Here is an 18,544-nt window from a genome sequence, read left to right on the forward strand (position 1 = left end):
AAAATTTGTTATTATGGTCAGCTTGGATTTTTTTTTAATATTTATTACCAAAGACAAGCTTACTCTGTTACCATACAGGCTTGTCCAACTTTCCCTACCCTCCTCCACCCTCCCAGTGTGCCCTCCACCTCTTCCTCTATATATAAAGATCCCGATTTAATAAACTAGGTGCAAGACTCATTTTCTGAGAAAACCCCCAAAAAGATGACTGCACTGAGGTGCAGCTCAGGCCTGATAGTTACCTGGAATCCCTGGACTCTGGAAAGATAGTCCAGCTGCTCAGAGGGTCTTGTAAGAGGTCCATGGGGTACGTGGCCTGAAGAGATGTTATTCTTTAAAATGGTCTCGGCTGTGGGCGAGGTGCCCCCATACAACAATTCACGGGCTATCATGGCAGTTACCGTGGCCTTGGCAGGGTTCGGAGCAGCCCTGGTGAAATCTTTGGTGTGGTGTCCTTGACTGACTCCTACGGCCTGGGCCACCTCGGGCACCATGGGAAGAATCCCAGCGGGCAGCTGCTGATGACTCAGATAAGGCATCCTAAACTCATCCTCTTTATTGCCTAGGGAGGGATACACACACAGGTCAACAGGAGGCCACATGCGCTGCTGGGAAAGACCTCCTCCAACCCACTGGCCCTTCCTCAGAGCACACAACGACACGGGGAGGACGCAGAACTCAACACTGCTCGTTGTTCCAGGAACCACGCAAATCCCAGAATCACATTCAGATCAAGACAATATTAACAGTTTCACACTTACTAGTCCCATTTTCATCCCCAGAGCCAGGTTCAAAAAAGGTTACTTTTCTTCCATCCCCTGTTTTTTTTATTGGTGTCTTAAAAAAACAAAAAAAGAAAGTCCATGAGCATAAATCAAACTTTTGTGAAATTAGTTCCTACTCTCTCAGACTATACAAATTCCAACCTGCGTTAATCTGTGGTTTATAGCCTTCTGAAACATGGACAGGTAACTAGCAGAAAAGCCCTGCCCCCAGGCGGGACCACTGATTGGCTCGCACTGTCCCGGCAGCCTCCACGAGAGGGAGCTAACAATCACCCAGTATGCTCCCGCCCACACTGCCTGTCCTCCACGAGAGGGAGCTAACAATCACCCTGAGCCAGGTGTTGAAATCAGCTCTGTGCTCACAGAAAGACAAGGGAACATTTACCCAGAGAGAGCCAGAGATGCTAGACTGGTAGAGCCCAAGGTAGGAAAAGAGGCTTTTAGATGAAAGCTAAACAAGGATTCTTCTGGAACTAATAGCCAATTAAAAGGGAAGGTGACATTTCGAAAGATAACAGATGCAGGGAAAAAGATAAAAATGTTGTTAAACACGGGTCTTCTGAGAAGGTAAGGATGTTATGAATCCTCTAACAGATTTTGGAATAAAAATCCCCAAAACCGACTCCAGGATCTATGCCGATTCTCTGATGAGTGTCTGTGGTGGCCACAGCAGATGCCACGGCCCATGGCTGGCACAGCTGGCTCTAGAAGGGAATCCATCCTGGGACTTCTCAGTGGAAGAAACAAGCTCTGTCAAGGACATGCTTGAGGGTACTGAGGGTACTGCTTACCAATCTCGGCTTTTATCTAGTGTTCAATTCATAAAGAAAAAAAAAAGCCCGAATCTCAACTACAGCCTTAGTTCCATAAATCACACTCTGTTGGTGTCCCAGGAAATCCAATGCTTGCTTCCCAGCTAGCAGAAGCCTAACACTGGTGGATCTTTCATGCAGGCCTCACTGTGAGAGGACAGAATCAGACACTTTCATCCCCAGCCCACTGGCCCATCACCCTATGGGTGGAGAGGAGCAAGTTGCCCTCCAGTGAAGCGTCCCCGACCACAGAGACATGGAAACAAGAACGACTTAACCCAGAGCCACACTCGGGAGCCGTGGACATGCAAGTTCCCTTCTGACCATATTACAATGCTCCGAATGGACAGGACGCTGCTCAGCAGGGCTGCTTTACTGCCAGGAGGATGAAGCCTTGCCCTGAAGCTCGGCCCCGGAGGCGCCAGAGTCCCCTAGGACGAAGCGAGGAGGTCATCTTGCAATTAGAGAGCAAGGACACAGAGCCCCGAGCAGTCACCTTCTCCTCTGATTTGAGGGCTGGTTTGGTGGGCTGAGCCTGTGGGACTTTGAAACCAAGGATCTCCAGCATGTTCTCGGCTGCGTTGCGTTTGGCCACCTTCTTATTGGTGCCTGCTCCTTCTGCGGTGTGGTTTCCCACCTTCACCTGCATGAGGACGAAGTCAGGACTCAGACCAGTGCTGACCCCTCCAGAGTGAAGACTGGTCAGGCATCGGTGTGCTGGCAAAAGAACCCAACAACGGCCAGAGGCTCAACGGTTGCCCCAGGGTGCCCGTGGCAGCCCCACACAGACGCTCAGGACCTTGGAGAGCACTGGCTGCCCGCGGCAGCCACTATTACACAGGAGGTTGCAGCAGCTCAGAATTACTTGGACAGACAGAGGTAATCAGTTCTGAAAGCTCACCACTCCCTAGTGTGACTCCCATCTCAAACCTCTCTGTGCTTCTGGGGTTCTTCATACCAGTGGCATCTGTGTGCTGCCATATAGCCCCCTGCCCAGCCTGGGACCCTAGGGGCCACTCGGACAGCCTGCGAACAGCCGTGCACAGAGTGACCACCCCATGGAAACCTGCCAACGCTACGCAGCACGCCTTCGGCGCTTTCTTGTCTCCTCTAGACTTACATGATGGAGGAAAATCAATGATGCAAATTAAGCTTAAAAGTGTGTCGAGTCTGCAGCCAGGGTGCTGTGACTGCACAAAAGACAGGAACATCCATCCAATCTCTGAAAACTATCTGATTCAACAAGGTCACTCATTTTTCACAACTGAGGGAAGTTCCAACATGTCTTGTTTTACTTTCATCTTGTAAACAAAAATACCAACCGATTCTCATGCTAGAACTACGTTCCTTTGTCAACGGCATGAGCAATCTCTCTGCTTGAACTGGACAGTAAGCAAGCATTTAGATGCACTCTGATTTTACAACACTGTCGATGACAGCTATGCTGAAGTGACAGATGGAGAAAATCAACAGTAAAGAGTATTATATACTTCATATATTATTTGTAAACTGTGCTATCCATCCTGTCAGTGACATTCACACAAGTGTACACATCTATACACACAGCATCCCCCCTTCCCACCAGGCCATCCTCCCTTAAGAGAGTTCATTCTTACACATACTCCAACACATACCACCGTTATAAATCCCTTTCAGGCTGGTCTGGATCAAAGACCAGAACCAAAAAGTCCATGTCACAGAACTGAGAGTCAAGGACACCTTCCCTGGCCTGTGGAAAGGGCTCTGGGGTTGAATTCTGCCCTTGCCATCTACCAGCTTTGATCTTGGCCAAATTATTGATCCTCTCAGCACGCTACCATCTTCCTTTAGCCTGAAAGGACCAGGACTTCTCCTGCCTTCTGCCTGGATAGTTATAACACACTTGGCTAAGTGACGGTGCTTCAGAAGTCATGAACTGCTATGCAAAAGTATTGTTTTGGCTTTTTTTCAAGTATTGGGTTTTTCACCAGAAAATACTATTAAATTCAAATCACAACGTAGACTGCCGATACGACCAACCGTTCCACAAGTACAAGGAAAACACTGCACTAATCCGAAGTGTAATCCCAATCTAAGAAGAGCCAGCCCTAAACTCCAGATTCTACAGATGGATTAGGAGGAACAGGAACAGATCGTTTCACAGAATTCACAAGATTTACCTTTTGAAAAAAAACAATACAAACTTCCAGGAGATGTAATGAAGAGAAACACTCTTCCTCTGTGCAACCCCACACCCTAGCAATCATGACCTGGAGCACCCCACCCCCAAGGGCATATTTTAAGGCATCAAATCACTGCAAGCGATATGGTTAACACTGCTAATGTCTGATGGCAGGGAGGGGGCCTACTGGGCTGGTGCACGGTTCCTGACCTTCACAGGAAGGCACCGAGCCCCTGGACCCCATCCAGCTGAGATGGGCCATGGTCAGAGAAGGGCTGCCCACAACCCATGCTGACCTACCTGCATCACAAACTCTCTGCGGCGTGGGAGGCCTCGCTCTGTGAGGAGCATGTACTCTGGCTCCTTCTCCTTTTTCGCCTGTTGGATCTGGGCCAGTCTGCTAATCGGGTTCATTCCCTGGCCACAGTCTGTGCTGCTCTGTAGCTGAGGAACAATTAATGTAGAAACCATGTGCCACGTTAGCCACAGAAAGGACCTTGCCAATTCAGAGATCAGGACAGAACATAACATTACTTTTATGTTAATCTAAGTGCCCAGAATTAATCAGCTCTTTTTAAAACCATCTTAAAATTAAAAGATGCTTAATGATTTTCTAGGATTGTTCTGAGGTGATTTTTTTTTTAAAGATTTTATTTATTCATGAGAAACGGAGGGGGGGGTGCGGGGGGCAGAGACACAGGCAGAGGGAGAAGCAGGCTCCATGCAGGGAGCCCAAGGTGGGACTCGATCCCGGGTCTCCAGGATCACACCCTGGGCTGAAGGTGGCGCTAAACCAGTGAGCCACATGGGCTGCCCCTGAGGTGACTTTTTTTAAAGGTCCTCCTGGAAAACCAACATCAATATCCCATGGCAGGTGGGCAAGCATCCCTGAAACATCTTTTTAACAAGAAATTTCTATTTGACAATGAAGAGAGAAAAAATACAAAAATACACTATTCCTAAAATTCCCCCAAAAGTCTGTGTTAGAAGATGGGTCCCCAGCTTTCTTAACAAGGGCTCAAAATCCAGAAACAAAACAAACACAACCTTAAGCTGACACCATGTGGAAAGAACCTAAGAATCCCACAGTTCAGGCAGCCCTTGGTGGCTCAGTGGTTTAGCGCTGCCTTCAGCCCAGGGCTTCATCCTGGAGACCCAGGATCGAGTCCCATGTCGGGCTCCCTGCGTGGAGCCTGCTTCTCCTACTGCCTGTGTCTCTGCCTCCCTCCCTCCCTCCCTCTCTCTCTCTGTGTCTCTCACGAATAAATAAAATCTTAAAATCTTAAAAAAAAAAAAAAAAAAAAAGAATCCCACAGTTCCTCCCCAGTGCCAAGGAATGCTCGTGTGGGGTGATTTCTAGAAGCTGCAGCAGTAGATACAGTGTGCTCACTCCTGTGCACTGGGTCTAACAGAGTGTGAAACTCCAGCTGGCCCTTGAACAAGGGTTTGAACTGTGCAGGTCTACTTAGAAGTGGATTTTTTCTGGTAATACAGTACAGTATAGTAAATGTATTTTCTGTTCCTTATGACTTCCTTAATAATGTTCGCTTTTGGGATGCCTGGGTGGCTCAGTGGTTGAGCGTCTGTCTGCCTTTGGCCCAGGGCATGATCCTGGAGTCCTGGGACTGAGTCCCACATCGGGCTCCCTGCATGGAGCCTGTTCTCCCTCTGCCTATGTCTCCGCCTCTCTCTGTGTGTGCCTCATGAATAAATAAAATCTTAAAAAAAAAAAAAAAAGAATAATGTTCGCTTTTCTCCAGATTACTGTGCAAACATAGCATTTAACACACACATATAATACAATATTTAATATATAAAACGTATTAATTGACCATTGTGTTATTGGTTAAACTTCCGGCCAACAGTAGGCCATCAGTGGTTAAGTTTCTGGGGAGTCAAAAGTTAAACCCAAGTTTTCCATTGTGGGGTGGGGGTGGTGGTCAGCAATCCTAACCCCTATGCTGTTCAACGGCCAATCTTGATATTGACAATCATAGAATGGACCCTAGTATTCCTAAACATGCCCAAATGGACTCCTGTCCCTTCCTTGGGCAGGGGAGTAGGGGGCTAGTATAATTTTTGACAGGTACATGACAGGCTTAAAAAATCCCACAGAATAAGAAGGTGTTTGGTGAAATGTCTCACTCCTACACCTGCCCCAGATGTCTTTCCTCCCATAAATCTGCTTTGCACTTGTACCAGTGCAGCCGTCAACGAGACGGAAGAAGGACAATGCAGCCATTCTTTCTGCAGGTACACACAGCTCCCATGATCATCCCCTCATCCACGGCCAAGGGCATACAGCTGCAGGTGCCTCTGCTGATCCCGCAGTGTCCCATCTTTGCCTGACCAGGCGCTCCCAGGAGAACTACACCAGGCAGCCTCTGTACCAGGCCTGGCAGATGGCATGTCAGCACCCATCCCCTGTCACTAGGGTCAGCAACCTAGTGAATCTCCTAAACCACCCTCCAGCCATTAACAGGCCATGGAAATACCCTCTGCGATCAAGAGGCTCTTACCCTGACTATGGATTTTGTTTTCTTTTTGATTCTGGGCTTCACACGCTCGACTGTAGGCAGGGGTGGTAGCTTCTTCAGCTCCTCAAGGACGGCGATAGCAGCATTTTTCTTTGAAATCTTCTTGCTCTTCCCTTCACCTTCCCCCACAAACTCCCCAACCGACACCTTGGTCACAAAGCTCTTCATGTGGGGGGGGCCACTCTCCCGGGCAACCTGTTTTAGAGGGAAAGACTGAGTGGAAGCGTGACAGACACTTACTGCAAGTGGCAGGGCACACTGCTTAGCGTACTACCTCCCAGGAAACACAGAGAAAGGGGAGCTATGGACAGGACCTCATCAATGAACAGCAGCAAAAGGAAACAGTGACAGTCCTGAATGCTTTTCTTCCCTTTTTCCTTATTTTTCAGACTTATTAATGTCTTTCAGAAAGAAAGCTGTCCCAGCAAAGCCCAGAAATAACTGCAACACAAGGGGTTCAAGTTTAATATTTGCTCTGAGCCTCCAGCCAAGCCCGAGCTTATTAAACACTGGTTGCTTGTGCTTTAAAAAAGAACAAGAAGGGATCCCTGGGTGGCGCAGCGGTTTAGCGCCTGCCTTTGGCCCAGGGCGCGATCCTGGAGACCCGGGATCGAATCCCACGTCAGGCTCCTGGTGCATGGAGCCTGCTTCTCCCTCTGCCTCTCTCTCTCTCTGTGTGACTATCATAAATAAATGAAAAAAAAAAAAAAAAAAAAAAGAACAAGAAATTTCTAAGCACTGACAGTGATTTCCAGTACACATTAAGTAAAAAAAAAAAAATAAGCAAGCTGCAAAAGAGTTTATATAGTACCCTAACTTTCGTGTTAAGATTTATATGTACATACACATATACACATGTACATAAAAAGAGAGATGTGTTTATATGCTTATTTTCACAAAAAGAAACACAGTATGCATAAAGGAGAAACCGAAAAAAGGAATTCCCTAGACAAGTAGGAGAGATTGGGGCAGAGAAGGGACAAGAGGACACCTATGAATATATCTTTTTCTGTATAGTTTTGACTTTTGGAAGTATTTAGTGTTTTACATGTTAAAAATAGAAAAAAATAGAAAATAAGTCAACAAAGATGGGAGAAAAACACTAAAATTGAATATGAACAGAAACCTAAGTTCTTACTGCGTCACATGGAAAGTAAAAATTGAACCCAACTTAGGTTAGCTAAGACACTCTTGAAAAGAACAACTAAATTAGAAGACTCACTCTACCAGATTTCAAGGCTTCCTATAAAGTTATAGCAACTACACCCTCAAGGTATTGTTTAAAGGCAAACAAAGAGATCAATAAATCAGGACAGAACACAGAAATAGACCTGCACTCATACAGTCTTGTGATTTCTGGTAAACACACCAAAATTGCATCAAAAGATTTTTTTTTTTTTTAATCAGAAGTCTTTTAAATTAAAAAAAAAAAAAAGCAACTAGATATCCACATGGGAAAAAAGCTGAACCACAGTCTCAAACTCCACCATAAGCAACAGCGAACGGGAGCCAGAACAGACCTAAACGTAAAAGCTAAACTGTAACGCTATCCAAAGAAAACATAAGGAAAATAGGCCCTGAGCATGTGGGTGGCAAAGGGCTCCTGAAAACACAAGGTACCAGCCATAAAGAAAACAAAATCGGAGCTCCTCGAAATTAAAAACTGTTCTCATCAAAAGACAACATGAAGAAAATACAGGGAGCCCACAGAATGAGAGAATGTTCACAATATATGTATCTGAGGATTTATATCCAGAATACTGAAAGAAACCCTAAAAGTCAGTAATAAAAAAAACAAACTATCTAATTAAAAAAAGGCTTGAACAGGTACTTTACGAAACAAGATCTCTAAATGGCCAATAAGTATATGACAAAATAATTATCATTTGTCATTAAGGAAATGTAAATTGAAGTCACAATGAAATACTGCAATATACACAACACTCCAAAATGGCTAAAATTAAAATCGACAGAATCAAGCGTTGACAAGGATGTGGAACTGGTCAGAGCACAAACTAGTTCAATCACTTTAAATTTTTTAAGATTTTTATTTATTTATCTGAGAGAGAAAGAGAGAGAGAGAGAGAGAAATAGAGCGCATGAGTAGGGTGGAGAAGGAGAAGCAGACTCCCCAGAGCAGAGAGCCTGACACAGGGCTCGAACCCAGAACTCTTGGATCATTACCTGAGCCAAAGGCAGACAATCCACTGAGCCACCCAGGCGCCCCCAGTTTGACAATTTTTACAAACACCTACCCTTAGACTTGGCAATTCTGGGTGCACACATGCACCAGAAGCCTTAGCAGCTTTATTCATAATAGTTCCCAAAGTGAAAACAACTTACATGTCCATCAACAGGACACAGCTTTACATTCATACAGTGAAATATCACACAGCTAGTGACATACGTGGACAAGACACAAAAACACTGTTGAGGATAAGAGACTTGACACCAAACAATCCATATTATATCATTCTATTTATATGAGGTCTAAGAACAAAGCAAATGAAGCTATAGTGATTTTAGAAAACAGCTTCTTCTGAGCAGGTGTTAACAGCCCAGGGCCTGCTGGAGGTTACGGAAACACTCTAGATCTGATTTTGGTGGCGGACCATGGACTTGAATGGGCTGGACACTGAAGACATGCACATTTTACTGCACAGGAACAGACAGCAGGAGCTGAAAGTATGGAATTAGGAATGAAGATAAAGAGCCTTGTGATGCTGGACTAAAATTAGAGGCATAAACTAAGAATTTTGAAAATATAGGTATTTTCTAGAGCCACCTGCCTACACGGCCTAGAAGCAATGACCCTTCCTCCACCAGCAACATGCACGCTTGGTATCCCATCCTGGTCTCCACATGCCATTCTCTGTGAAAGGGAACCAGGGCTCCTTGCAGGACCAGCTGAGGCCATTTCTGTTAGAACTTCCATTTCTACTGGTGCCAAAACTTGAGAAGGCAAAGTTCAAAGTAAGGCTAAAACATTTCATTGTACCAGAAAGTAACAAGTTCACTCAAAATCTGAAGAGGGTAGGTAAGAAGTAAGTATGCAGGGACAATGGGGTAGACAAACAGAAGAGGAAAAAACCTCATAGCATATATAAAAACCATAACTCAAAATGAGTCATAAAGCTTCTAGAAGAAAGCACAGGAGAATGACTTTATGTGACACAAAGGTGTCTTAGGTTACACACAACATCCAGAAAACATAAAAGAAAAATTAGGCAAATTCCACTCCACTAAAATCTCTCTTCTCTTTGGAAGATACTATTTAAAAAATGAAAAGACAGACTACATATTGGGAGAAAATACTTAGAAAATACATATCTGATAAAAGGATGTATTCAGAATATATAAATAACCCTCAAAACTCAATAATAAAACTCAATAACAAAAATGAAGGAAGATGTGAACAGATGCTCCCCCAAAGAAGATGCACAGATGGTAAAGCAGCGCATGAAAGATGCTCAGGGACGCCTGGGTGGCTCAGTTGGTTAAGCATCCAACTGGTGATTTCAGCTCAGGTCCTCAGGGTCCTGGGATCGAGCCCTACATCAAGCTCCCTGCTTAGCAGGGAACATGCTTCTCCCTCTGCTGCTCCCCCTGCTTGTGCTCTCTCTCTCTTCCTCTCTCTCTCAAATAAAGAAATAAAAATCTAAAAAAGGGGATCCCTGGGTGGCGCAGCGGTTTGGCGCCTGCCTTTGGCCCAGGGCACGATCCTGGAGACCCGGGATCGAGTCCCACGGCGGGCTCCCGGTGCATGGAGTCTGCTTCTCCCTCTGCCTGTGTCTCTGCCTCTCTCTCTATCATAAATAAATAAAAATTAAAAAAAAAAAATCTAAAAAAAAAAAAAAAAGATGCTATCACTAGTTCTCATGGAGATACAAATAAAAATCACAACCAGTTACTACTGCACACCTACTAGAATGACTAAAATTTTGAAAACTGACAATACCAAGTGTTGGAGGGGATGCAGAAAACTCAAACTCTCCCACACTGCTGTGGGAAGGTACAATGATACACCCACTCTGGAAACATTTTAACAACACTTCATAAAGTTAAAGATAGATTTATCATGCAACCCAGCAAATTCACTCCCAAATTTTTACTCAAGAGAAATGAAAACACATCTGTGCAGATGTATGTGCATGTTTATGATAGCTTTATTCATCATTACCAACAACTGGAAGCAACCCAAATGTTCTGCCCTGCCGCAGGTAAGAGGTAAGTGCTACTGTGTCCAATACACTGGCAACTCCTCAAGCAATAACAAGACAGGAACTACTAATCTGTGCAACATGGACAACTCGACACCTGCATTATATTAAAGAAGCCAGACTAAAAGCAAGACTCTGTAATTCCATTTATGTAATGTTCTGAAAAGAGCAAAACATAGGGGAAGAAATCGAATCAGTGGTTGCCTGTGGCCAAGGATGGAAGGAAAGAACAGGCTGCAAAGGGACTCAGGGCAACTATGGTGTGAAAGAGTTTTAGGTCTTGACTACAGTAGTGGTTACACACCTGTATACATTCATCAAAACACATCAAATCACAAACCTGAATAGGGTGGATTTTACTGTAAAAATTATAACTTAAAAAAACTAATCGTCCCCCCGCAAAACATCCTCAGAGAGGACTATCAAAGGATACAAGAGCCAGCTGAATAGCAATTTAAATATCAAAATGAATGACAATAATAATGAACCATGATTCTTTTTCTTTTTTGTTTTTTAAATGTAAGCTCTACACATAATATGGGGCTTGAACTCATGACTTCACGATCAAGAGTCACACTGCTTCACTAAGCAGGCCAGGCACCCTCCTAATTAATGACAATAATGAAATAACACTTTGAGTAAAAAAAGAAGTGTGGACCTATGCTAATAAAAATTAAAAGTAAGGGGGTAGGGTATTTCCTGTGGAATGTCAGCTCAGAAAGGCAGAAAATCCACCTAGTGACTGATGCTGGGAAGAATTATCAATGAGTACTAGAAACACTGAAGAAATCTCCTAAAGCATAACCTTCAAAGATCTCCTTGCAGGATACGGATGAATTGCAAAGAGAAAGAAAGTCTCCTTGAAGTGAAGTTCTGGTGTAAACCATGAAACTAATGTCAGTGATAGAGTAAAATGCCCTTATATGATGCTCAGAAGAACTGACACCACTTCTATGGTGTCCTGAAGGAAAAAAAAAAAGTATTACCTGAAACTAATTATGAGGAAACAAGCAGATCAAATTGAGGGCCATTCTACAAAGTACCTTTTAAAAATGTCAGAAAAGGGGGCACCTAGGTGGCTCAGTTGGTTAAGCATCTGCCTTAGGCTCAGGTCACGATCTCTGAGTCCTGGGACTCCGAATCTTGGAGTCTCAGGCTCCCTGCTGAGTGGTGACTCTGCTTCTCCCTCTCCCTCTGTTCCTCCCCCTGCTCATGTTCTCTCTCTCAAATAAATAATTTTTTTTAATGTCAAAAAAGGCTGTGAATTATTGCAGATGGAAGGAGATGCTTCCACCAGATACAGGGTGTGATCCTGTGCTGGACACTAGAACAAGAAAACACGTGCCATAAAGAACAGGGGAGGGACAGATGGCAAAATGTGAATATAGGATGTAAGTTACATAAGAATTAAAGCGATGCTCAATTTCCTGTATTTGATCATTAGATTGTGCTTATTTAAGGTAATGTCTTTGTCCTTAAAAGATACATGCTGAAATACCAGGAATCCTGATACCTGCTACTTGCTTTCAAATGACCCAGCAAGAGTAAAAAGAAAAAAAAATAACATGTGCATTCACAGAAAAAGAAAGCAAATGTAAAATGTTAATCACTAGTCAGGATGATTGGGTGGCTCTGTGGTTGAGCATCTGCTTTTGGCTCAGGTCGTGGTACCAGGGTCCTGGGGTTGAGTCCCACATCAGGCTCCCCGCAGGGAGCCTGCTTCTCCCTTTGCCTATGTCTCTGCCTCTCTCTCTGTGTCTCTCATGAATAAATAAATAAAATCTTATTTTAAAAAATGTTAATCATTAGTAAATCTCAGTGAAGGAGAAATTCACTGTCCCATTCTTCCAACTTTTCTACAGGTCTGAACTTTTTCAAAATAAAACATTCAAAAAATGGCTAGGAAAACCAAATGAGCCCAAAAACAGCAGTGCTGTGCTCCCCAGGCGAAAACTGGTGGACCCTGTGAGAGCAGCCTTCACTGCCCCCCAAAGGAAGAGGTCTGCCTGTAGGAATCCAGCTGACAGGAGCCCCTGCAGATGGACTGCAGAGCTGCCAGGGGCCCCTCACACACCACCTCCCAGCCTGAGAGCCTGGTTTCCAACTGCTCAGCCCCACCCCGGCATCTCAGAGATCACTCCATCATCTCCTCACATCTTGAGCCCTCCGATCTAAATTTGGAGTTCCACCTACAATGGATTTAGTGCAATGAGGTCATAACTGCCTCCTGGTGATTTTATCAATCGGCACCATCATATTTTTTACCTGAAACTATATATTTTATCAAAAGCCAAGCCATATACACTTTTTCCCTGAAGAATCCAGGAAAGATTCCTGCCTTCTCTATTAAACACTTCTAACCCAGCTTCCTATGTGATAAATTTTACTATAAAGAACTTAGTAAAAAAAATAACTGTTCCATTCATTTAACAAATACTTCCTTAGCATCCAGTGGGTACCAAGTAATCTTCCAGGTGCATGAGATAGAACTGTGGTAAAAAATGAAAGCCCCTGCTAAGATAATAACATAAGTAATATGTATTTTTGACAGATGAGCTATTTCAGGTAAATACTCAAATTAGCATACTCCACACCACCACCACCAGCGTGCAAACTGGAACATCTTAAATGATTACCTTAAAGGGATATTTCCCCACCAGAGGGCGCTCCCAAAACTTCCTTTATGTGACTACTAGACAATCCCTTGGTATGTGTTACCTATTCCTGAACACAAGCTTGAAAAACCACTCTGAAATCTAAACACAGTAGAAGTGGGACAGAAGCAATCTGGTCCTCAAATCCCACAGAGCAAAAACAAAATGGTACTCCTCCACTAGGGTTCCAGAAAGCTCTGTGACTCTCAGGCAGGATAACAATCAGTAGGAATAGGTGGCAAGCTTCACAGGGATCTAGGGCCCTAGCAGTCACCTCTGTAACCCTGAGCTCATCCCTGCCCTCACACCAGGTGTGCAGATGCTCTCTCCCTCTCTCAAGCATGCAAACAAGCAAGCAAAAAAAGTCATCTCTGAAAGACCAAAGAATTGATAAAGAAATCTACACTGCATAGTAAAACACAAACTTGCATAACCGAGCATGGAAACCGAAAGGATCTGCAAAGATTCACCGTGTGTCAGACCATTAAGGGAAACTTATTAACCTCCCTTACTTGCCCCATCTATTTGGACTCACTGCGTCTTTGAAGGAAACATGTACTAAATGTACCTTATTTTCCATTTTGAACTAACAACCCATTAATTACTGTTTCTAAGACCATAAAGGGGTGAATTATAGGACAAATGCTGGGCAAGGGCGCAACTGATGTCCTTTTAACTACGTGATTCTTAGGGACTATTATGGAGATTAACATTTTGGGAGTAACAGAATCTTTTGAGAGTCTTATGAAAACAATGGACTCTCTCCAGAACACACTATCTTCAAAACCATTCTGGTAGGCTCACATATCTACCAAGACCATCCGTGGACTCTCTGGAGGAGCACGGCTGCTCCTAAATTAGCAAGCCCTAAGAAGTCTGAGTCTTCAATCTACAGGTTCATGTGTATGTGATGATTATTCCAGTGTTATTTAGGGAAAAAATCATTCCAACAGTATTTTAAACTGGAGTTCTACATGTAAAACAAGCTTACCTCAAAATTCACAGGCAAGTTCCGTTTAAGTGCAATCTCAAACACTTGACTTATTTCAGATTTATTGAGATTTTCTTCTTCTGATTCTCTTCCATTCACCTAAAGGAAGAATAATTATTTAGTAGTTAACTCATGAAAAACTGTCAATGTCCTAGCTGTGATAAACCTTAAAAGCACTGAACCTTGGCTTTAAGGAGTACACTATCCTAGCAAGGAAGGCCACCTGTGTGCCATGTGTCAGTGAATTTAAAGGTTAAAAAAAAAAAAAAAAGATATTCACACTTGGGTCAGCTTGTTCCTCATAAATCCACCATAAAATGACCCACACCTAACAGACTCGGGGGTGTGAATCAGCCTCATCGTGGTGCAACTACATGCCAGGGATGTTCGGGAAGAGTGACTGACTTCCAGAGCCTTCCTTGAGGATGGGCAAGCCACATTTTGGAAAAAGTCAGAATACAGACAGCTCTGTGTGGGATGTGGCAAGTTCAAACAGAAATCTCTCCACCTAAGAATGCAGGTTTCTTATTTGGACATAGTCCCTGGAAACCCACTTTTTAAAAAAAGGATGCAATGGAACAAAGTGCAAAATTATGTACAGATCTTGTACTTCCTGTTGCTGGTGGAAATTCAAGTGCAAAATAATCAAATGCAAGCTCAACAAAGGCTGAGACTCTATCTTTATAACAAGTTCATTTTCCTCTAGCCAGGGCTGGGATTGGGGAGGGCAGAGATCTTCTCTGTGCAAGCTGATAACGTGGACTCTCTATCAGGCAGCAGTGGCAAAGAGAATCCAGATAAGCTCAGTTAATAGCCACGCCTCCCCTCCACCCAGATTGTGGCAAAAGGGCTGCATTTTTCTTCATATTACTGTGACTTTTATCAAAGAATTTATAAAATCTTAGTTCCAAGACTAGAACTTTCTGACAAGAACCCATGGTTAAAACCACTGCACAGGCAAAATGTAGGACTATCTAGATTTTGTTGGTTGTGCATTTCTATGTTTATCAGATAAATCTTATACCCACATGGATCAATATTTCACACTATAATGAAAAGGAACAAAACTCTTAAGTTAAAAAAATTAATACAATCAAGAATATAATCCTACACCAGTAAATCCATCCCAGACATTCTCTAATTCTCTCTCTTGCCATGATGGCAGCATTCTTTCCGGGCAGGTTTCACTTCACACACTCTGCCTGGTCAGAACTTTTTTTTTTTTTTTTTTAAAGATTTTATTTATTCCTAGAGACAGAGAGAGAGGGGCAGAGACACAGGCAGAGGGAGAAGCAGGCTCCATACAGGAAGCCTGACATGGGACAAGGGCGCTAAAGGTCTCCAGGATCACACCCCAGGCTGCAGGCAGCGCTAAACTCCTGCGCCACTGGGGTTGCCCCTGGTCAGAACTATTTGCATAGCACTTCTGGTGGCTTTATTAACTTAACATTACTTTTATTCTTGTTTAAATCCTAAACAGAAAGAGGGCCTGACTTTTTATGCGTGAATCTTTAAAGCTAGAAATCTTCAAGCAAAATGCCTTAGAGTTCCATGGAGGTTTGGTGTGAAATTTATATTTTAAACAAGTTTTAAACTAAAAAAAAAAAAAAAATCCTATATTTTAAAAAGTATGTTTAACAAATGGTGCTTAGAAAAACAAATTTCCACATGCAACCCCCCCCCCAAAAAAAAACTACCTTATACCATATACAAAAATTACCTCAAAATGGATCAAAGACCTAAACATAAGGGCTAAAATCATAAAACTCTTGGAAGAAAATGTCAGGAAAAAGCTTCATGACGCTGGATGTGGCAGCGACTTCTTGGATAGGAGACAGAAGGCAGAGGCAACAAAAGAAAAAGCCAATAAACTGGACTGACTGCATCAAAATTAAATACTCCGTGCATCAAAAGATGCTGTAAGAAAGACGACCCACAGATAGGAGAAAGTACGTGCAGATCATATATCTGATAAAGAATTAATATCCAGAATATATAAACAACTCAACAACCCAATTTAAAAATGGGAAAAGGACCTGCATAGACATTTTCTGAAGAAGGAAGAAAAACGGCCAACAAGTACATGAGCTCATCAGCACCACTCATCATTAGGGAAATGGAAATCAAAACCACAGTGAGACACCCCTTTGCGCCCCTTAAGAAGGGCCACAGGAAACAGCAAGTGTTAGCAAGGACATGGAACACCAGGAAGCCTGGGGCATTCCTGGTGGGATGTAAAAGGCCCAGTCTCTGTGCAAAAAAAACAGCTTGGTGGTTCCTCAAAAGCTAAACAGATTTACAGGATAATCCAGCTATTTTGCAAGTAGATATATACTCGAAAGAACTAAAAGTAGGGACTCTAACAGATACTTGGACACCTATGTTCATAGTAGCATTATTCACAGTAGCCAAAAAGTGAAAACGACCCAAATATCCACCAACAGATGAACTGATACACAAAACGTGAAATGGTCACACAACGGAGCTTTAAGAAGGAAATGCTGACACATGCTATGACATGGATGAACCTTGAAAACATGATATATGAAATAAGCCTGACAACGAAAGATGAATATCCACTTATATTAGGTATCTAAAATGGGCAAATGCATAGAGACAGAAGTAGAACAGATGCTCCTCCTGGGGGATTAATGGGGGGTGGGGAAGGAACTATTTAATGTATACAGAGTTTCAATACAGGATGATAAAAAAAGTTCTGAAAATGGGTAATAGTGATAGTTGCACAACTGAGAAATGTGCACTTAAAAAATGGTTGTAATGGTAACCTTTTTGTTTATCTTTAAAAAGCAACCCAAAAAGTATGTTTTGTACCAAGTATTAACACACTAGAGACTGTCAACATATTAACTTGTGCTAACAGGTTAATTCATTTTTGTGCACAAAAAAGGTTTCCGAGCAGCTGTTTATCTGAAGGGTATCCAGAGGTTTTTTAAGTAGATGAACTGTTAAAACAAAGGCACCACTCTGACGCTAAGTAAATGTTAATGCAACCAGAACAAAATTTAGAAATAACCTGGGTGTTGAGGCTAAAATAAGACTTCAATCACCATGCACGTACTCCAATTTTCAAGTCTGTTGTTCATTTTACCAGCCCAATTAGCTTTAGCTTTTATGACCTATTTTAAACATTTAGAAAAGTACAGATAAATAATGTAACAGACAACTGTACTGGATTTAACAATGTCAACATTAACACTACTGACATTAATTTTTTTTTCTTTTTTAAGGAAAACAATGCAGCTCTTCTCACTCTCCTTCCCATGGCAGCCTTAATCATGATTTTATTTTTTTTTTCTTAATCATGATTTTAAAATGGGAATGTATATTTCCCAGCCATGTTTTGTTAATGAATGAAAACAATATATGGTACAATTTTGTGTTTTGAAAATTAATATAAATCATTTTCACTGATTGACTTCACAAATACTATAAAATTCAAACTTATAAGTTTATACTAATCAAATGCTATTTTCTTATTTTATATATTGAGCTTCCACATAAGTCTGATGGAAAACAACCTACTGCAAAAATTTAAACTGTAAGCCACTGTTTCTTAACCATAGCAGCATCAGGATCACTTGGGAGCCTTGCAAGGACAATGGTAAGCTAGATTCCTACTCCAAATGAGTGCATTTAAATTTTTTTCAGAAAAAAAAAAAATAATAATAATAATAATTTTTTTTCAGGTAGGGCTTAGATATTCATTTTATTTACAGTATTTTTTTTTTTTTTAAAGACCCCAGCTGATTTTACAAGCAGAGTGGAGATTCACTGCTCTAAGCCATTGTTTCTAAAGGGATTTCATTTTTTTTTTTCTAAAGGGATTTCAATAGGGACAAAGCAGCCAGTAAAATAAAAATGCAAAACAGGAAACATAGATATACATTTACTTGGAAGGGAGATTATGTTGCTCTTTTACATAAATAATTTTGATATTATCTGGATTGAACAAAATGTTGCAATGGGAAAGCAGCAGAATGAGTCAAAAACAAATCCACAAATACCATTCCCAGTAAGATGGGGAAAGTGCAGTGGAGCCTTAGTCTTACCTTCATGAAGTGGGAATTACTGTTAACATCAATTCCATAGTGTATGGTTCAGCAATAAAATCTAGGCAACATTAAGAAAAGAAAAAAACACTCTGAACCATGCTTAACCCTCAGTATGCCAGAAAAAAATAGTCATCTCACCATTTATTATCTGGCTCCAACAGACTCTTTTTATTTTTCTATATTTAGTCATTTTACAAATAACATACAGAATAAAAGGACAATAAGAAATCTTTTCATTAGAGATTTTAACAAGAAACTAAAATAGCAGGGCACCTGGGTGGCTTAATAGGTTAGGCTTCTAACATTTGAGT

General features: G+C 42.2%; 1 protein-coding gene across 13 annotated transcripts in view; it reads right to left on the reverse strand.

The window, feature by feature from the left end:
* STAU1 (staufen double-stranded RNA binding protein 1) overlaps window positions 1-18,544 on the reverse strand; it is a 54,288-nt gene that overhangs the window by 3,349 nt on the left and 32,395 nt on the right. For 10 of the 13 annotated variants that reach the window (XM_077873524.1, XM_077873521.1, XM_077873519.1 and 7 more), the window contains 6 exons: window positions 14,161-14,259; window positions 6,278-6,508; window positions 4,059-4,202; window positions 2,094-2,240; window positions 762-837; window positions 243-562 (listed from right to left, as the gene is read on the reverse strand). In XM_077873524.1, the coding sequence (XP_077729650.1) occupies window positions 243-562; window positions 762-837; window positions 2,094-2,240; window positions 4,059-4,202; window positions 6,278-6,508; window positions 14,161-14,259 (1,017 nt within the window). The remainder of the gene's footprint in view (window positions 1-242; window positions 563-761; window positions 838-2,093; window positions 2,241-4,058; window positions 4,203-6,277; window positions 6,509-14,160; window positions 14,260-18,544) is intronic. The other 3 variants (XM_077873520.1, XM_077873517.1, XM_077873515.1) reach the window with 1 other exon arrangement.

This window comes from Canis aureus, chromosome 26 (assembly GCF_053574225.1).
Source record: "Canis aureus isolate CA01 chromosome 26, VMU_Caureus_v.1.0, whole genome shotgun sequence".
NCBI lineage: Eukaryota > Metazoa > Chordata > Mammalia > Carnivora > Canidae > Canis > Canis aureus.